The sequence below is a fragment of the Lissotriton helveticus genome, chromosome 3_1 (assembly GCF_964261635.1).
Source record: "Lissotriton helveticus chromosome 3_1, aLisHel1.1, whole genome shotgun sequence".
Classification (NCBI taxonomy): Eukaryota; Metazoa; Chordata; class Amphibia; order Caudata; family Salamandridae; genus Lissotriton; species Lissotriton helveticus.
The window spans coordinates 36,745,375-36,762,782 of NC_136061.1; the positions used below are offsets into that span (position 1 = coordinate 36,745,375).

At 48.7% G+C, this 17,408-nt stretch overlaps 1 protein-coding gene across 1 annotated transcript in view; it reads left to right on the forward strand.

The window, feature by feature from the left end:
• Positions 1 to 17,408, forward strand: part of GMPPA (GDP-mannose pyrophosphorylase A) — a 99,189-nt gene that overhangs the window by 62,788 nt on the left and 18,993 nt on the right. Inside the window, exons 8-9 of the mRNA XM_078679191.1 lie at positions 5,401 to 5,535; positions 6,946 to 7,043. Coding sequence (XP_078535317.1) covers positions 5,401 to 5,535; positions 6,946 to 7,043 — 233 coding nt within the window. The remainder of the gene's footprint in view (positions 1 to 5,400; positions 5,536 to 6,945; positions 7,044 to 17,408) is intronic.

Below are 17,408 nucleotides of genomic sequence, written 5' to 3' on the forward strand. Positions count from 1 at the left end.
GCAGGCTTGAATCTAGCTGTCACCCCGTCTTCTATTGCTGACTTGTCTTTTGGTGTCAGGCCTTTTGCTGCAGTTTTGTATTTTGCTGTCTGGCCTTTTTGTACTACTTGATTAAGTCTTCGGTCTTGCTGTCGGACCACCTTCTGCTGCAGCCTCACATCATGTTGTCAAGTCACGTTATTTGGGAGATTTCAGTCTTGTGTTTTGCTGCCAGGCCTTCAGATTCTGGCTGGCAAGTTACTGTTATGTCTAGTGGAGAAGTGTGGCTCACTGGTTAGAGGAGGCAGACCCGGATGCTGAGATCAGACCCGGGACCAGGGTTCAATTCCCGACGCGGCAGGGTCTTGAGCCCAAAATGTCCACGGACTCGGTAATTCTTGCTTCGGTGCCTACTCGAATCACAGGTTCACACTCTGCAACTCTGGGCAATAGCTTGCTTAATCTCCACTACGGCCCCCCGCGGCGGGATGCCTGGCTTTCACCTTGGGGATACCCAGTAGAGGCTATCTCACAGGGAAAAACCAGGACGGGTTCCCAATGCAAAGCGCTTTGAGACCTGGCGGTGATATTGCGCTATATAAAAACCTATCCATCCATCCATCCATTCTTCGGTTGCTGGTTCACGTCTTGCTGTCATGCCTTCTACAATAAACTTGCATTCTGTTTGTAGGCATCCCATTCATCTTCTGAAGCTCAAACTGGTAATGTTTTAGTGCATTGTTTTGTACTCTGACCTGCTGTTGTAGTTTTGTCCACATCACAAGAACAAGTGTTGATTTCATGGAATTGTGGTACTTCTTTAGCAGTCACCGTTCTTTATCCCCGTGCTCTACAGCGTAAGAGGACCCTGCCCTAAAAAGGAGTAACTCGGTAAACTTTTATTCAAAGTAACAAATGTCCTTAAACAATCTACTCTCATGCAGCTGTTCCCTTTCTCTTCTGATTTCTTGAGCCTGCCTTTCTTTGCTCACCCGGTATTTGTCAATTCCTCAACTTATCCCCCCGCTGCCTCTAACCCTTCCCCATGGTGCTGCTGACAGACCCTCCTCCCCACCAGTAGCCCTGATATTGCAGTTGCTGAATTAAATTTGCATCTCTTGTGGTACACCCCAATGTATTCATTAATCCAGCATGTACAGTGTGTCTATGTTGTGCCTGGCGTGAACATAACACGCATGGTGTGTCCAGGCCCGTGATATCCCATGTCGCTCATCCTGAACCACTTGTGTCCCATTTGCTTCATTGTCCCCTGCCTTATAGCCTTCTTTGTCTCCTGTTTTGTCTCCCTTTGTTTATCTTCTGCTGTCTCAGGGCCACCGCACTCTTCTGTTTTATGTCTGTCTTCTTTAGTATCCTCCTTTTCTTGGCCCACTTCCTTTGTCCTTCCTGTCTTGTGGCCTTGTCCTCCATCCCTACTGTCTCATGATGATCGGAGGATGGCATAGTGAGCTGAACGCTCGCAGCTGGTAAATGCTGGCACAAGTTCAGATCCAGCAAGGCAGATAAAGCTTTCCATCCCTGCACATCTAGGCAAACTGAGTAGTATGGGTAGTAATATCTGTTACTTGCAGCACTTAGAAACAGCAGAAGTGCTGTGTGGAGCATTATATGAAAACAACTCATTTTAAAGGCCTGATCCAGAGTTTGGAAGATGTGATACTCACAAAAGTGATGGTTATTCTAGCCGCCGCATTAAATGTGCCATAGGATGTAATGCACTTTTAATGTTATCAATCGTGTGTAACGTAGTGTCCCATCTGCCACACTCTCTATCAGGCCTTCACCGTCACTTGTCTCCTTGCCTTTGTCATCAGTGTATCCCGTATTACTTTCACCACTTCTGTATCATGTATTAACGCACCACCTTTTCCTGGTTTGTCGCCTTCTCTGGGTTTGTCGCCTCCTCAAACCTCGTGTCTTGTCCTTTTGTCTTCCACCTCCTCATATGTCCTGAAATCTTCCACTTCTGTCTTACTCTTCGTCATCCTGCACCCCCTTCTGCCTCCTAGCAACCCCCGCCTCATGGTACTTGTCCACTTGTCTGCCCTCATCTAATGTGGTGTTTGACTTGGTAATCTTGTCTGATGACCCTTCTCCCCTCCAGTACCCCTTATCATTCACTCCCTTTCTGTTTCAGAACCCTTTTTCCCTCTGGGTCTCATCTTCCTCCAGAGGGAAATGGAAAGATGATTGCTGGAAAGCTTGCATGCCAGTGCCAGCTACTGGCAATTACTCAACGACGCGTTGGTCTATAGTTTTTTGTCCCCTTTGTCCCTTCTGGAAGGAACAGCCACATGTGAGCCATCCTTGGTCCTGCTCCAGTAGGAACATTGCTCGGCTAAGCGCTCCATAAACACAAGCAACCCAAGGCCTGTTTCTGGCTGGTCTCAGCCTCCTCTGCCTCTCATCTGTTGGCCTTCATACCCTTCTGTCTTTTGGTCGTCATCACTCACTCATTTTACCGGTTATCTTTGTCCTCCATGCCCTGTGTCTAATGCCCTTAAAACACCACACGTCCTGTCTTTTGGGTCTTGTTTATCAACCCTCTTGTCTTGTGGCCCATCATTACATCCCTCTTGTCTCATTTCCATCGTTCCCTCCTGTTTCACTTCTTCATCTTTCACTCCCATCTGTCTCATGGCCTTCATTCTCCTCACCCTCTTGACTCATTTCATCTTTCCCTCTTGTCTCGTGTCTTCTTCTTTCACTCCCTTCTGACTCATGGCCTTCACCCTCCCCACCCGCTTGTCTCATTGCCCTTGTCCTTGGCTGGTTTTGTCCCCATCAGTCATATCCATTCATGCTGTCTCTTTTTCTCCTCCATCCCCCACTCCTTCAATGCTCCTGTTTCCTGCCTGCCTCATTTAGGTGTTCCTGTATCAGGTGAGTGTCTCTTAGTCCTGCCTCACAGTCCATCAGCACTCGCAGTCAAGCGTCCGAGCTGGAGACCAGTTGTGAGGTCACACAATGGGCTCCAATAGGAGATCCTGCTTTTTGCACCAAATATGCATGCCCTTTCTTCACGGTAAAGGGCGGCTCATTCTGCAGAGTTCCCAACATACAGCAGGCAAGTGTACGATGGAGGTGCCGCCATTTTGACGATTTTTTAATGTAATAGAACAATCACAGTTTGGAAAAAATATCCAACAAAAAAGATTGTTATTAAAGAAATAAATTCATTTTACCTTCCAACAAAATTCAAAAACATTTTAGTCCGACATGGTTAGTCACGTAAAAATGGGTAGACTATATTTGTATTCTTGGGGTCCACCATGGTTTCCTGCTGCTACAGTATTAAGCTTCACATGCCTTTTGTCACGAGAACTGCTGAATAGCCATCGAAGCATGAGCAGGCTGCCCTGGTGTGGGACCTGGCTAGTTAGATGTAGGACTTAAGTCCAGAGGAGACATTTCTCGTTGGACTTAATCATCGTATTGATAATGCTCCCTCTTATGGGGAGAGGCAGTGGTAAAGTAATCCGCTGAAGACCTGACCTCCTCAGTAGCTGCTCAGTGCTGCTGAAGAGTGCAACATAGTGGGTAGGGTTTTGGTCAGGATTTGTACATTGCAAGCATCTGTCACTTTATTCCTCTCCCTTAGCCTCAGCTGTAGAAAGAAGTTATTTTAATGGTGTCGTATGCAGCAGCTAGCATGTTCGCTTTGGATGTAAACTCTAGCAGGTATTTCTCGGTCGGTATCCCTAGATTTCCTGTTTGGGTTTCTGTCCTCTAGCTCCTGTGCAGTGATGGGGTTGAGAGGTGCATAAAAAAATCTTCAGGGGAACCAAAAGACAACAAATGGATACCTAGATAGATTCTATATTTTTTTATGACTCAATTTTATTCGGCTGTCACAGTGTTGAAGCACGGACATGTCTGACAGAGAGATAGCAGTTTGGCTTCACTGATTCCTTGCCGTACCAGATATTACGTGGCCAGGATTACTCCGCATGTAGGTTTCTAAAGCAGGTTTGGCACCTGGACCCAACCTGCATTAAATGATAACTAACTGTCCCGAGTAAAATGCTTGGAAAGGGTGCAGGCTGCAGGCCTAATGTATAGACTCACCACTGAAGTGCGCTGCGAAACGGCTCGCAGTGACATACACCTCGGAGGCATTGTGGGGTATGGAGGTCAGTATAGGATGTCTGCCATCACCTGGGAGGACACGCTAGAGAGACTTAGGGTGCCCAGCTAGGGGTTTCTCACTGGATGATGCAGAGCCTTACTAGACGCTGTATGCTGGTTTCCTAGGAGACGGGCACATGGAGAAACTGGGCATTCTGTAGGTGAAATTCCACTGTCACGGACTTTACACTTGGTCCTAGATTTTAGCAGGACAGACACTGGGCATTGAATTTGAGGTATAATGCGATGCCAGTCAGTAGGGAGCTCATGCATAGACCATTGGTGCCGTCTCATTGTGCGGCCCTACACCAGGGGCTCCAGTTTTGCTGTATTATGGTTCAAGGACAGCAGTCTCTGGAGAGCTGCGTCACCCCTCTGTATGATCTCATGTTGAAATGGTTACATGGGGCTTGGATTCACGCGTGTATCTCACCGGTGCAATAAAGTAGCTCACACTTGTCACATGGTGAAGGAAGCTGGTGAAATTGATAACTCACAGGGTAGGTTGTGCACAGACTGTGTGACCCAAGTACTTGCCTGTGGGTGAAGGAGTGCGGATCTGCAGGATGCTTGGTCCTCGAGGAGAGGTGTGTGTGTGTTTGTGTGTCTCATTTGTTCCAGAGTCCGAGTCGTATTTGAAGAATGTACCTTGAGGCAGGATCTCCACGTAGCTGGTGGTCTATGAAGCACCCACATACTTCATGGGTCGGGTCTTCGAACAGGAGGGTTGGATATGTATTTAAATCACCTGGCATGGAGCTGTGTGAAGTTCAGAAGACGTGAGATTGCTGCCCGAGTCATCGCCAGCGGTTAGACTTATTGCAAGCAGCCTCCCATCACCTTTGGTATGTTTCAGTTCAGAAAGGGCCACCTGACGGAGATGCATGGGAGGATGAAGGACTGTGAGACGACAGCAAGTTGCGTAATGTGGTTGGGTGGTCGGACACAGAGAGCTGTGTTTGTGTACGGACAGCATGCTTAGTATGTAGGATTGGAAATGTGGAAGGCTGCAAAGGTGTGCATTAGTGTGAGAAGGAGAAGAGGCTCCGGAATATGTCTGTAATCTGCATTGTGGGGGGGAAATGCACATCACGTGAAGACACAGTGGCAGGGATTGATGTGCAGGCCCGGGGTGTCGTGGTGTTGAGCCAGTGACTGGAGTGGTGCAGTGTTGTGTGGGGAGCGACAGTTTTCAGTGCCAGGAGGTATTTTTCCTACATTCCCTTCGGAGTCGGCCTTTCCTTTGCTCATGTCTCCTTTCCTGTCACACAGCGAGGAAACTTCCAATGGCTGGCACCGAGCGGAGGTCATCCGTCTGGAGCAGGACATCTTCACCGCCCTGGCTGGGCATGGCAGCCTCTACGTGTACAAAACTGATGGCTTCTGGAGTCAGATCAAATCAGCAGGGTGAGTAGGAAGGAGGGCAGTAATGCTGGGGGTTGTGGTTAGTAAGAGGAGGTTGGGACATGGACTAGAGTGGTGGAGTGTCCGAATCCTTTCGAAGGACCGGCTCTGGAGAGACGAGAGCTCCATCCTATTGGTGAAATCAGTCATAGCACAGAGCGTTCTCATGGGAACGAGTGCTGCTCAGCTTGGTGTTTTCTCACTTCTGAGTTGTACATTTTTGAATATCCTCATTCTAAAGGATGAGCGCAAATAGACCCACTTGGCATCAACTGATTTTAACACTGGATTCAGAGTTTGACCGGTAAGATTGGAGAACAACAGGTAGGTCCGGTTGTACTGAAACCAGAATTTTCACAGTTCCCCATTATCAACCTTTTTACCATACACAAATTCTGACGATTTTGCATGGGTGAAGGGGAGTGCAGAAATTACTCACATCAGACCCCAAAATGAGATATTATCTGATTCCATGAGACACACACAATGAGGGTGCATTTGTTGTATAGTGAACTTTTTTATCGCAAGAGAGGCACAGAGCGCTCCACCTGATTGACATTGGATTTCAGCCAGGGGAGCGGAATCCATTGCAGCCACTAAACTGGCCTGTCACCCGCCAGAGTTTAAATGACTCTAGAAGTGTCTCATGATAGCAAACAAGGTATCTGGTGTCTCCAGCTGTCAGTTACGGCTCTGGCAGTCTAAGGGATTGAAGATAAAGCACCAGGACCAGTATCTGGGTGAAACTAGGCCCATCTGTGAAGAGACAACATCTGGCTACAGATGTGGGGCAGGAGTGATGGACTCGGCCGATGCAGAGGCTTTTGGAAAATCAAAGGTGAAGTCCAGGTTGGACAAAAGAAAACAGGAGAAGGTTCTTTCAGATTTCCCACCATTTAAGAATCTGCAAGATGAAAAAAGTAATTTTGAGAGTAGAATGAAAGACAATAACAATTTGAGTTACACACCAGGAGCAACAACTCATCAGGTACTCTTGTGAGTAGGATGGAGCAGCTGAGCTGCGGTGATGTGGTATAATGAAAAACACGATGAGTGCGTGAAAGCTTTAAAAGAAAAGGAAGATACCCAATAAGATAGATACACTGGCATTTTGGCAATCTCAAAATAAATATGTACAGTGCTGAATATTAGATTAGAAAGATCTAATACCAAGGAGAATAATTGGGTGTGATTCTTTTGTACAAGAGAAAAACTGTTAGCTATAGAGAGTATGGATGGGGAATGGTGACCTGAACGTTCCCTGGTTGCGGATGGTACTCTCACTGAGTGCTGTACAAGGAAGCAAACTCTGAGTTTGCTCTGCTTGGTGTAAGGTCGACCTAAGTTTGCATTAGGCAAGTTATGCTAAAGGAGATACTTGTCCTCATTCCTGACTCCTGTTTGTTTCTATAGGTCTGCAATCTACGCAAGTCGTCTGTATCTGAACTGCTACAGCAAGTCGCACCCAGAGAGACTAATGCAGGACAAGGCTGGAGGACCCACCATTCGAGGTACCCCTGTCCCGGCTACGGGGAAGGCCGCTCCCTCCCTCTCTCCTCTGAGCTCTCACTTTCTCTGTCTGTGGTCTCTCTATTAGTGCACCTTATGTTTGTTAGCACTTTACTCCTTTTTTATTTTATTTATTTTACAGATTTTTATATAGCGTAAACTTTACCCGAATCGGGTATCACAGCGCTTTACATAGCACCAGTTGCGTTACATGAGGACACATTAATTTTTAGTATTTTTTTGTTGTTGTTGTTAGGCAGAGGGAGATTAAGTGATTTGCCAAGAATCAGAGGATGTTCAGCGTCATTGCCAAGACATGAACCCAGTTCCCCAGATTCGAAGTTGACCGCCCTAGCCGTTAGGCCAACTCCTCCTTGATAGTGTGCTTGGAGCCAGTGTATCTTTACAGTCAGTTGTCGCCCTAGTGCCCTCTCAGTCAGTCTGTCCTCTCTGCAGGGTGTTGCCAGGCTCCTGTGCTCTGCGACTGGGTGTTGGTAATGTGATATGATACTCTGTTGCCTTCTCTGACCTATGTGTGCTGATGACTGCTGTTTCTAGACACTGGAATTAATTTTTTAGGAGCATTACTTATTTTTTACCATCACACTTTGACCAAAAGCAAGAACGAGAAAGCAGTAGGAAGCGAAAGATGCCAAAACAGTGATAATGGGAGAAAGCATGGATAAAAAAAAAAGAATTTGCAGGAGTGCGATATGAGACTGAGAATGTGAGGTAGTAGAATGAAAAGGTACAAGCTTAAAAAGAATATTATGAAGCCAGTGAGGCCACTTGTCGACCGGAGAACAAGGAACGATTTTGAATCTGCTGAATTGTTTCCGTAATTTGTATGTAACTTTGTGGAAGTGGCTGAACCAATGAGAGTGCTAATGAAGTGTATATCTACTAGGAAGTGTGAAAGTGCATTTGAAGACATGAAAGGGCTCCTGCTAATACATCAACTTTAGGCCATTCCAATGCCTGTAAGGGAGCCTTTGTCACTGCAGGTGCCAGTAATGTGGGGGTGGAAGCTGCTCCCTCAGAAAAGTGGATGGCCATGAAAGAATCATAGGCTTTGCCTCGAGATGATGGCAAAGAGTAAAGTCTCTTATTCTGCAATAGCAAACGAGGGCAAGGTCTACTGTTGGGGAATCAATCATTTTAGGTACTATCTATGGGGGTTTTCCATCTACAGTCAGAATGGATCGCAAACCTCTATTCCGTATCTTCACGTGTGGGCGAGGTCTGGAAGGGAGTGTAACACCAGGCATACCACGATGGAAGCAAACTTTGATGGATTATAATTTTGTAGTAGAATGTGTGAAGGGGCGAAGAATGTTGCAGGTGATTGTTTACCACAGCTGCGAATTGAAGAGGTTATATACAGAAATAGAAAGAAATGGATTTTCAGTGGAGTAGAAGTTGCTGCCCCTGAGGGGAAATGGGTGAGAGCTGGAGAAAAACATGAAGTTCCTGGAAAGATTCGTTGGAATGGTTCAGGATATTTAAGGGGAGAGTTGAAGTTGTATTTTATTTGTGAAAGCAAGATACGGCGGCGTGACAGCAGTGTTCTACCGGACAATGTGAGTAGGCTGGTTATGATTGCGCATGAAGGAGTCATAGCAAGGAGGGGGGAGGCACTTCTAGCGGCCAAACATGCAGCGTGAGGTCAAAGATATTGAGCAAGATTGTTATGCGTGTGGGAAACCGTGATGAAACAAAAATAGTTAGACAGCCACCACTCAAAAGCATAGACTTGCCACAAAGACCGTGTGAGAGGTTAGCCATACATTTTAGAGGGTTGGTTGATAAATTGGGAGTAAGGGACCGGTTCCTATTGATTTACATGGACCACCAAAGTAAGTGTTTTTTTTTGTGACAATTATGGATCAGGTGAATACAAGCGATGTAGTAAAGTTTTTAATGAAAACGTTAATGGAAGAAGGAATACCCAGAGTGTTGGTGCCCGATAATGGGGTGCACTTCATCTCGAGAGCTATGCAGGAATTCTTGGTGGAATTGAGAGTAAGACTTGAGTGGGTAGCATAGTTTAACCCCAGGCAAATGATGAAGTAGACACGGTGAATCAGGCGGAGATGCTCACAAAGCTCTGGTCGGCTGACTGGTGGCCCTCGGACCTTGGTCCAGCCCCTTCTCCCAAGCAACTGGTGAGAAATTTGGAGAGTACAAATAGATCAGACATTATCTATGAGAGATCAAGTTAATGCTACATGCAGCTTTTATTTTTCCACAATGAGGCTGTTAAAAAAAGGTTTCCCTGGCTCTCTTCCACCTCTAGGAACACCCTTGTCCAGGCTCTTGTAACCAGTTGCATGGTTTACGGAAATGCACTGCTGGTATCAGCAAATGACACCTTGCTGGCTAAATTACAAGTCATGCAAAATAGGTTGCTCGGCTAACCAAACTGAATAAATTGCATTGGCTGCCTATTCAAAGAGGTGTTAGATTTGAAATGTCATTGCTGTGTTGCTTAGGCCTGAAATGCTCCACCTTTGCACATGTAAACCATGTACTTTCCTATGTTAGCATTGATGGTGCCATTATTATTCGTGCCATTATCTGTCCGAACTGAAGATCCAGCATTCTGTCTCATGATGCTTGCCTCAGCGGAGCCGCTGCTCCTGCCCCCTCCCTCTCTGCTGCTTGACGCACACGGCTTTATACCAGACCCAACCTGCTCTCATGTGCTCGTAACCGAGTTATTATCTGTCTCCTAGACAGTTAAGGTCCTCAAACAAAACTCTCCTGCAGAACCCACCCATTTGCACTGCCGGATTTGGTGGCAGATTGTTTTCATATTTGACCCTGCAACACTGGAATAATCTCACATCCGCACCTGCTCCACCGTCATGAATTTTAAGAAGATGCTAAAAACATGGCTTTACACCGTGCCCTCTTCACTTGAGCAGCACCGCGCCGAGATACTCCTTCTGGAGTGAGTCGTGCGCTATATTAAGTACAAGTAACAGTATGTGCAACACACAGATCACATAAGCACATATGCATAAAATGTACCTAGTATGTTAGCGCAAGGATCTGGGTTAGTGCATAGAAGCCCAACTTTAGCTGTTTGGGCTAGTAGGCCTCCACTCCAGTAGCACATATATAAAGGTCTGGTCACAACTACTGATTCACAAATCACAGTACGCCACCACCACCGTTCCGCATGATAAACCGCTGACAGGGACGGTAGGCCACTGTCAGTCAAGAAAGGGAATATCAGTGCGGCCCTCCAGGTCACAGGACCTTACTCATGTCAGGGGTAAGGTCCAAGCCTTCATGTGTACACTGGATTAGCCTGAGGCTGTGAACAAATTCAAAACCCGGGATACCAGATACTCTCACTCGAGTGCAAAGAGCAGAGGGTCAAGACTGTCCACCATGAAGGGAACACTCCCATCCCAACAGATGCCCCTCCCAGATCAAACTACCCAGAGCCTTACTTCACCATTAGAGAAGGCCAGACATTGTACAGGCAAAACTGACTGGAAGGCCTGTCTGCATTTCTGTGGTTCATCATCATGGTCCATCATGCAGGGCATGTTTCCAACCCAACACCTATGAATAAGATGTCACCCCTGTTGTTGCTGTGCCAGTGAATCCTGCTGTTGCAGTGTCACCCTGTTCCCCCTTGCCTGTCTGGGCTCTACCAGTGTGTCCTTCTGGAGAGGTACCACCTTGCTTGCCTTTGTCTCCAGTATGTTTACCTTGTGGAGTGTTAACTGGCTTCCCCTCTCTGCGAGTAAGTCCTTCTGTTTATGTTCATGCTGCCACTTTCTGTTGTTGCTTTGCCAGTGTGCTCTTCTGGTGAGGTGTCACGCTGTCCGCCGCTGTCGTTGCTTTGCCAGTGTGCTCTTCTGGTGAGGTGCCACTCTGACACCCCTCTTCTGCATGGTATGGGGTCTGCCTATTTGGACTATTTGTCCTTCTGATGAAGTGTCATCCTGCCCCCTTCTATTACTGATTTTCCAGTGAGTTCTCCTGGTGAAATGTCACTGTGATTCCCACGTCCACATTGTCGGTGCTTTGCTTCTGTGTCCTTCTGGTGAGATGTCGTACTGTCTCCATTTGTCGTTGCTTTGCCTCGGTGTCCTTCTGGCGAGGTGTCGCACTGTCTCCCTCTGTCAGTGCTTTTCCTCAGTGTCCTTCTGGTGAGGTGTCCCTCAGCCTCCCTCTGTCAGTGCTTTGCCTCTGTGTCCGTCTGGCGAGGTGTCGCTCGGCCTCCCTCTGTCAGTGCTTTTCCTCAGTGTCCTTCTGGTGAGGTGTCACTCAGCCTCCCTCTGTCTGTGCTTTGCCCCTGTGTCCTTCTGGTGAGATGTCGTACTGTCTCCCTCTGTCAGTGCTTTGCCTCTGTGTCCTTCTGGTGAGATGTCGTACTGTCTCCCTCTGTCGGTGCTTTGCCTCTGTGTCCGTCTAGCGAGGTGTCGCTCTGCCTCCCTCTGTCAGTGCTTTCCCTTGGTGTCCTTCTGGTGAGGTGTCACTCAGCCTCCCTCTGTCGGTGCTTTGGCTCTGTGTACTTTTGACGAGGGGTCCCTCTGCCTCCCTTTGTCGGTGCTTTGCCTCTGTGTCCTTTTGGCTAGGTGTTGCTCTGCCTCCCTCTGTTGGTGCTTTGCCTCTGTGTCCTTCAGGCGAGGTGTCGCTCTGCCTCCCTCTGTCAGTGCTTTGCCTCGATGTCCTTCTGGTGAGGTGTTGCACTGCCTCCCTCTGTTGGTGCTTTGCCTCTGTGTCCTTCTGGCGAGGTGTTGCTCTGCCTCCCTCTGTTGGTGCTTTGCCTCTGTGTCCTTCTAGTGAGGTGTCGCACTGCCTCCTCTCTGTCGGTGCTTTGCCTCTGTGTCCTTCTGGCGAGGTGTCGCTCTGCCTCCCTCTGTCGGTGCTTTGCCTCTGTGTCCTTCTGGCGAGGTGTCGCTCTGCCTCCCTCTGTCAGTGCTTTGCCTCTGTGTCCTTCTGGCGAGGTGTTGCTCTGCCTCCCTCTGTTGGTGCTTTGCCTCTGTGTCCTTCTGGTAAGATGTCGTACTGCCTCCCTCTGTCGGTGCTTTGCCTCTGTGTCCTTCTGGCGAGGTGTCGCTCTGCCTCCCTCTGTCGGTGCTTTTCCTCTGTCCTTCTGGCGAGGTGTCGCTCTGCTTCCCTCTGTTGGTGCTTTGCCTCTGTGTCCTTCCGGGGAGGTGTCGCTCTGCCTCCCTCTGTCGGTGCTTTGCCTCTGTGTCCGTCTAGCGAGGTGTCGCTCTGCCTCCCTCTGTCAGTGCCTTCCCTTGGTGTCCTTCTGGTGAGGTGTCACTCAGCCTCCCTCTGTCGGTGCTTTGGCTCTGTGTACTTTTGACGAGGGGTCCCTCTGCCTCCCTCTGTCAGAGCTTTGCCTCGATGTCCTTCTGGTGAGGTGTTGCACTGCCTCCCTCTGTCGGTGCTTTGCCTCTGTGTCTCTCTGGCGAGGTGTCGCTCTGCCTCCCTCTGTTGGTGCTTTATCTCTGTGTCCTTCTGACGAGGGGTCCCTCTGCCTCCCTTTGTCGGTGCTTTTCCTCTGTTCTTCTGGCGAGGTGTCGCTCTGCTTCCCTCTGTCGGTGCTTTGCCTCTGTGTCCTTCTGGGGAGGTGTCGCTCTGCCTCCCTCTGTCAGTGCTTTGCCTCTGTGTCCTTCTGGCGAGGTGTCGCTCTGCCTCCCTCTGTCGGTGCTTTGCCTCTGTGTCCTTCTGGCAAGGTGTCACTCAGCCTCCCTCTTTCGGTGTTTTGCCTCTCTGTCCTTCTGGTAAGATGTCGTACTGCCTCCCTCTGTCGGTGCTTTGCCTCTGTGTCCTTCTGTTGAGGTATCGCACTGCCCCACTCTGTCGTTGCTTTGCCTCTGTGTCCGTTTGGCGAGGTGTCGCTCTGGCTCCCCACTGTTGGTGCTTTACCTCTGTGTCCTTCTGGCGAGGTGTCGCACAGCCGCCCTCTGTCGGTGCTTTGCCTCTGTGTCCGTCTGGCGAGGTGTCGCTCTGCCTCCCTCTGTCAGTGCTTTGCCTCTGTGTCCGTCTAGCGAGGTGTCGCTCTGCCTCCCTCTGTCGGTGCTTTGCCTCTGTGTCCGTCTCGCAAGGTGTCGCTCTGCCTCCCTCTGTCGGTGCTTTGCCTCTCTGTCCGTCTGGCAAGGTGTCGCTCTGCCCCCCTCTGTCGGTGCTTTGCCTCTGTGTCCTTCTGGTGAGATGTCGTACTGTCTCCCTCTGTCGGTGCTTTGCCTCTGTGTCCTTCTGGCGAGGTGTTGCTCTGCCTCACTCTGTTGGTGCTTTGCCTCTGTGTCCTTCTAGTGAGGTGTCGCACTGCCTCCCTCTGTCGGTGCTTTGCCTCTGTGTCCTTCTGGCGAGGTGTCGCTCTGCCTCCCTCTGTCGGTGCTTTGCCTCTGTGTCCTTCTGGCGAGGTGTCGCTCTGCCTCCCTCTGTCAGTGCTTTGCCTCTGTGTCCTTCTGGCGAGGTGTTGCTCTGCCTCCCTCTGTCGGTGCTTTGCCTCTGTGTCCTTCTGGTAAGATGTCGTACTGCCTCCCTCTGTCGGTGCTTTGCCTCTGTGTCCTTCTGGCGAGGTGTCGCTCTGCCTCCCTCTGTCGGTGCTTTTCCTCTGTCCTTCTGGCGAGGTGTCGCTCTGCTTCCCTCTGTCGGTGCTTTGCCTCTGTGTCCTTCTGGGGAGGTGTCGCTCTGCCTCCCTCTGTCAGTGCTTTGCCTCTGTGTCCTTCTGGCGAGGTGTCGCTCTGCCTCCCTCTGTCGGTGCTTTGCCTCTGTGTCCTTCTGGCAAGGTGTCACTCAGCCTCCCTCTTTCGCTGTTTTGCCTCTCTGTCCTTCTGGTAAGATGTCGTACTGCCTCCCTCTGTCGGTGCTTTGCCTCTGTGTCCTTCTGTTGAGGTATCGCACTGCCCCACTCTGTCGTTGCTTTGCCTCTGTGTCCGTTTGGCGAGGTGTCGCTCTGGCTCCCCACTGTTGGTGCTTTACCTCTGTGTCCTTCTGGCGAGGTGTCGCACAGCCGCCCTCTGTCGGTGCTTTGCCTCTGTGTCCGTCTGGCGAGGTGTCGCTCTGCCTCCCTCTGTCAGTGCTTTGCCTCTGTGTCCGTCTGGCAAGGTGTCGCTCTGCCTCCCTCTGTCGGTGCTTTGCCTCTGTGTCCTTCTGGTGAGGTGTCGCTCTGCCTCCCTCTGTTGGTGCTTTGCCTCTGTGTCCTTCTGGTGAGGTGTGTTCCTGCTCCCCTTCTGTCAGTGCTCTGCCAGTGTTCAGTTCCTGTATTGGGTCAGGCTGCCCCCCTCTTTTGATACTCTGCCGGCTCTGCCTTCTGATGAGGTGTTACCCTGCCCCTTTCACTGATGCTCCTTCTCATAGCTCATTTCTATTACATGATCACATTCCCCTCATTGACAATTACATGTATAATTAACCCGTACATTGTCAACCATTAATTTGTTTTGATATATTTTAGTTTAGATGATTGTAATTGGCGCTATAAAACACGAACAATAGTACAGTGTTGATGTAGTGCCAAAATCCATTCATGTTCGTTATATTGTATTTCTCAGTTGCCCCAGCGCTGGGCACAGCTTCCAACCAAAGATGTCAGCTTCTCATGGAGGGGTCAGTGGGGGAGTAGGATTGGCAATTATTGTTTGCTGGATAATGAAGCAGGATAGGAAGGTAATGAGAGTTAGTAACCGTGCTAAAAGTGCTCGCATGCCTTTTTATATCAAATATAATTTGATACAAGCGAATGTAACCTAAGATGTGGAAGTAAATTCAGTGAAGCGCTGTACTACCGCTCAGTAGAAATGGTGTATGTATGTATGTGTATATATATATATATATATATATATATATATATATATATATATATATATATATATATCTTTTTTATATAGTTAGGACCTAGTTTCCATAGTTTTCCCAATAACTTTGGTGCCGGTTGACGAATCTTCACAAAAACATAAGGTCAGCTCCGGTCAGCTCCTGTCTTGAAAGTTTCGGGGTGATTCAGCAAAGCGGGGGCCGAGAAAAAAGGTGGGTCCCAAAACGTGTTTTCTCCATGTTAATTTCCATAGGAAACTTTAGACACGGCTACAGCCCGAACTGCTGAACGTAATTACACCAAATTTGGCAAAAAGGTAGCCCTTGGTTCAGAAAGAACTCTTATTGTTAAATGGTGTAAATCCGTTCAGTACTTGCTGAGAAAAAAAACGAAAAAAATATTGATACATAGAGGCACGGAGGATCCGCGCACCCTGCCAGTCACAAGCTATATTCTAATTGGCTGTCAACACTTCAAACCAGGAAGTGTTGGCAGCCATCTTCTGCCTCAGTAGAACCCAGGCACAAGAAAAGAGAAAAATAAACACGCAAAACAAGAATAGGGGGCAGGGTAGAACACCCTGGCCCCCTAGGCCTGCTCAGGGGACCCCACAAGGACCCCCTGGGCCCCCAAAATTTTTTTTTAATTGGTAAGATGCGCTGAGGAACCCGCGGATTCAGCCGCGAAAATAAAAAAAACGAAGCGCGGTCTACCGCGATTCGCTATTAATTAGCCCCCGGGTGGGCGAAGTCCCGGGGCTTTGCAACAATATTTGTGGGGGACACACGGCCCCCCTGCAACCCAGGGGACCACCACCCCAGGGCTTTTTTTTCTAAATGTGTGGGTGGGCCTTGGAGGCCCCCCCAAGCCCCGGGGACCGCCACCCCCAGAGGCTTTTATTAATTAGCTGGGGCCACACGGCCCCCTACTGCCCCAGGGACCGCCACCCCCGGGGGCTTTTAGTAATTAGCGGGGCCACACGGCCCCCTGCTGCCCCGGGGACCACCACCCTCCAGGGTTTTGTCAATGATGGGAGGGGGGCCGCGCGGCCCCCCTCCTGGAGCCTGTGATGGCCCTGGGGACCACCACCCACCAGGGCCGGCTCCTACAGTGTCCCGGGGTGCCCACCCCCGGGACCCTGCTGTTTGCTTTAACAGGGTGGGAGCACGGCTCCCGCACTGTCAAGGCAAACTCTGGTTTGGTTTTTGGAAGAGAGAGCAGGGAAACCTGCTCTCTTTCAAAAAACAAAGCAGATTGCTTTTCCACACGGGGAGCTGTCATCAGTGATGTCATGAGTGATGTTACTGAGCATGTCATGAGTGATGTAATATGTGACGTCATCAGCAGTGCATTGCGGGCGCGCCAGTTATAGTTAGCTGAACTAACTATAACGGGGGAATTTCTATGGTTTTGTACACATGAAATGTCCAACTAACTATAACACCCCTGTAAAAAACACACATATATATATAAAATTACAAAATGCCATAGATGATGTTAATAATGAGATCGCTAATTTGGAGCAGACCGATACAATCCAGAAATATAGGAATGAAATGCTCATAAGGTTGCAAAAGGAGGAGGAGGTTGTCAAGAAAAGGAAAACCTTCAAATTTCACCGAGATAAGTGCGATTATGAGCAGGGGCGGGTATTCACATTCGCAAAAAAATATGACAGCGTAAAAACTTCCAGCACTGCGACAGGAATACAAGGGCAACAAACAAGTATTGCCTTACAATCCTCTGCTTCGGATCTGAGCTCACTTGTGGATAGTGGATCAGAGGTGGACCAACCAGGCACATCAAAAGAGCTGGGGTTTCCAACACGCTCCCTGGCCCAAGAGGTGGACTGCTTGCGCCAGGATCGAAGACAGATCCTAAGGTCCAATGTGAGAAATGCAGGGGCACAACAAACAGGAACTCCAAACGAAGGGCCAGACGCAGATACCACAAAATCAAAAACCAAGAAAAAGGTAAACAGGAGGTGGCAACGCAAATAACATCAGAAGATGTGAATGTGAGTACTATAATTAACCTGTCAAGCACCAAACTTAGCGAAAATGAAACAAACACATTATCTCTTGGTTTATCGTATAGCCCACAAATAAACTTTGATTATGCTAACACCAGGGTGGACGTTTATAAATATGTTCACAAGCTAAAACTTCGCAAGTACCATGCAATGCGAGGAAATAATGCAGTAACTCAAAGGCCTGTTGATGCACCATCATTCACCAATCTAGATGTGACGTCTACTGAAGAGGTAATCTTATTGAATGATTTGGAGGATTTACATGGTGAAGGCATTGTAATATCTCAAGAGCTATACCAAAGGGGAACGGAAGAAAGGGTAATGGCCCGGACTCCCTTTAAACCTAAGTCAACCTTCTGCCCCATAATGCTGAGGGACAATCTGGATCAGTTCAGTGAGAAAGTTACTAAGGATCTAAAAACTTTGTACTATCAAACAACGCATTCCGCAAGAAAATGTAACCAATAAAACAATGAATATCAAGTTTTTAAAAAATGATCACCCCAAACTCCCTGCAATTTATTTTATCCCGAAGGTTCA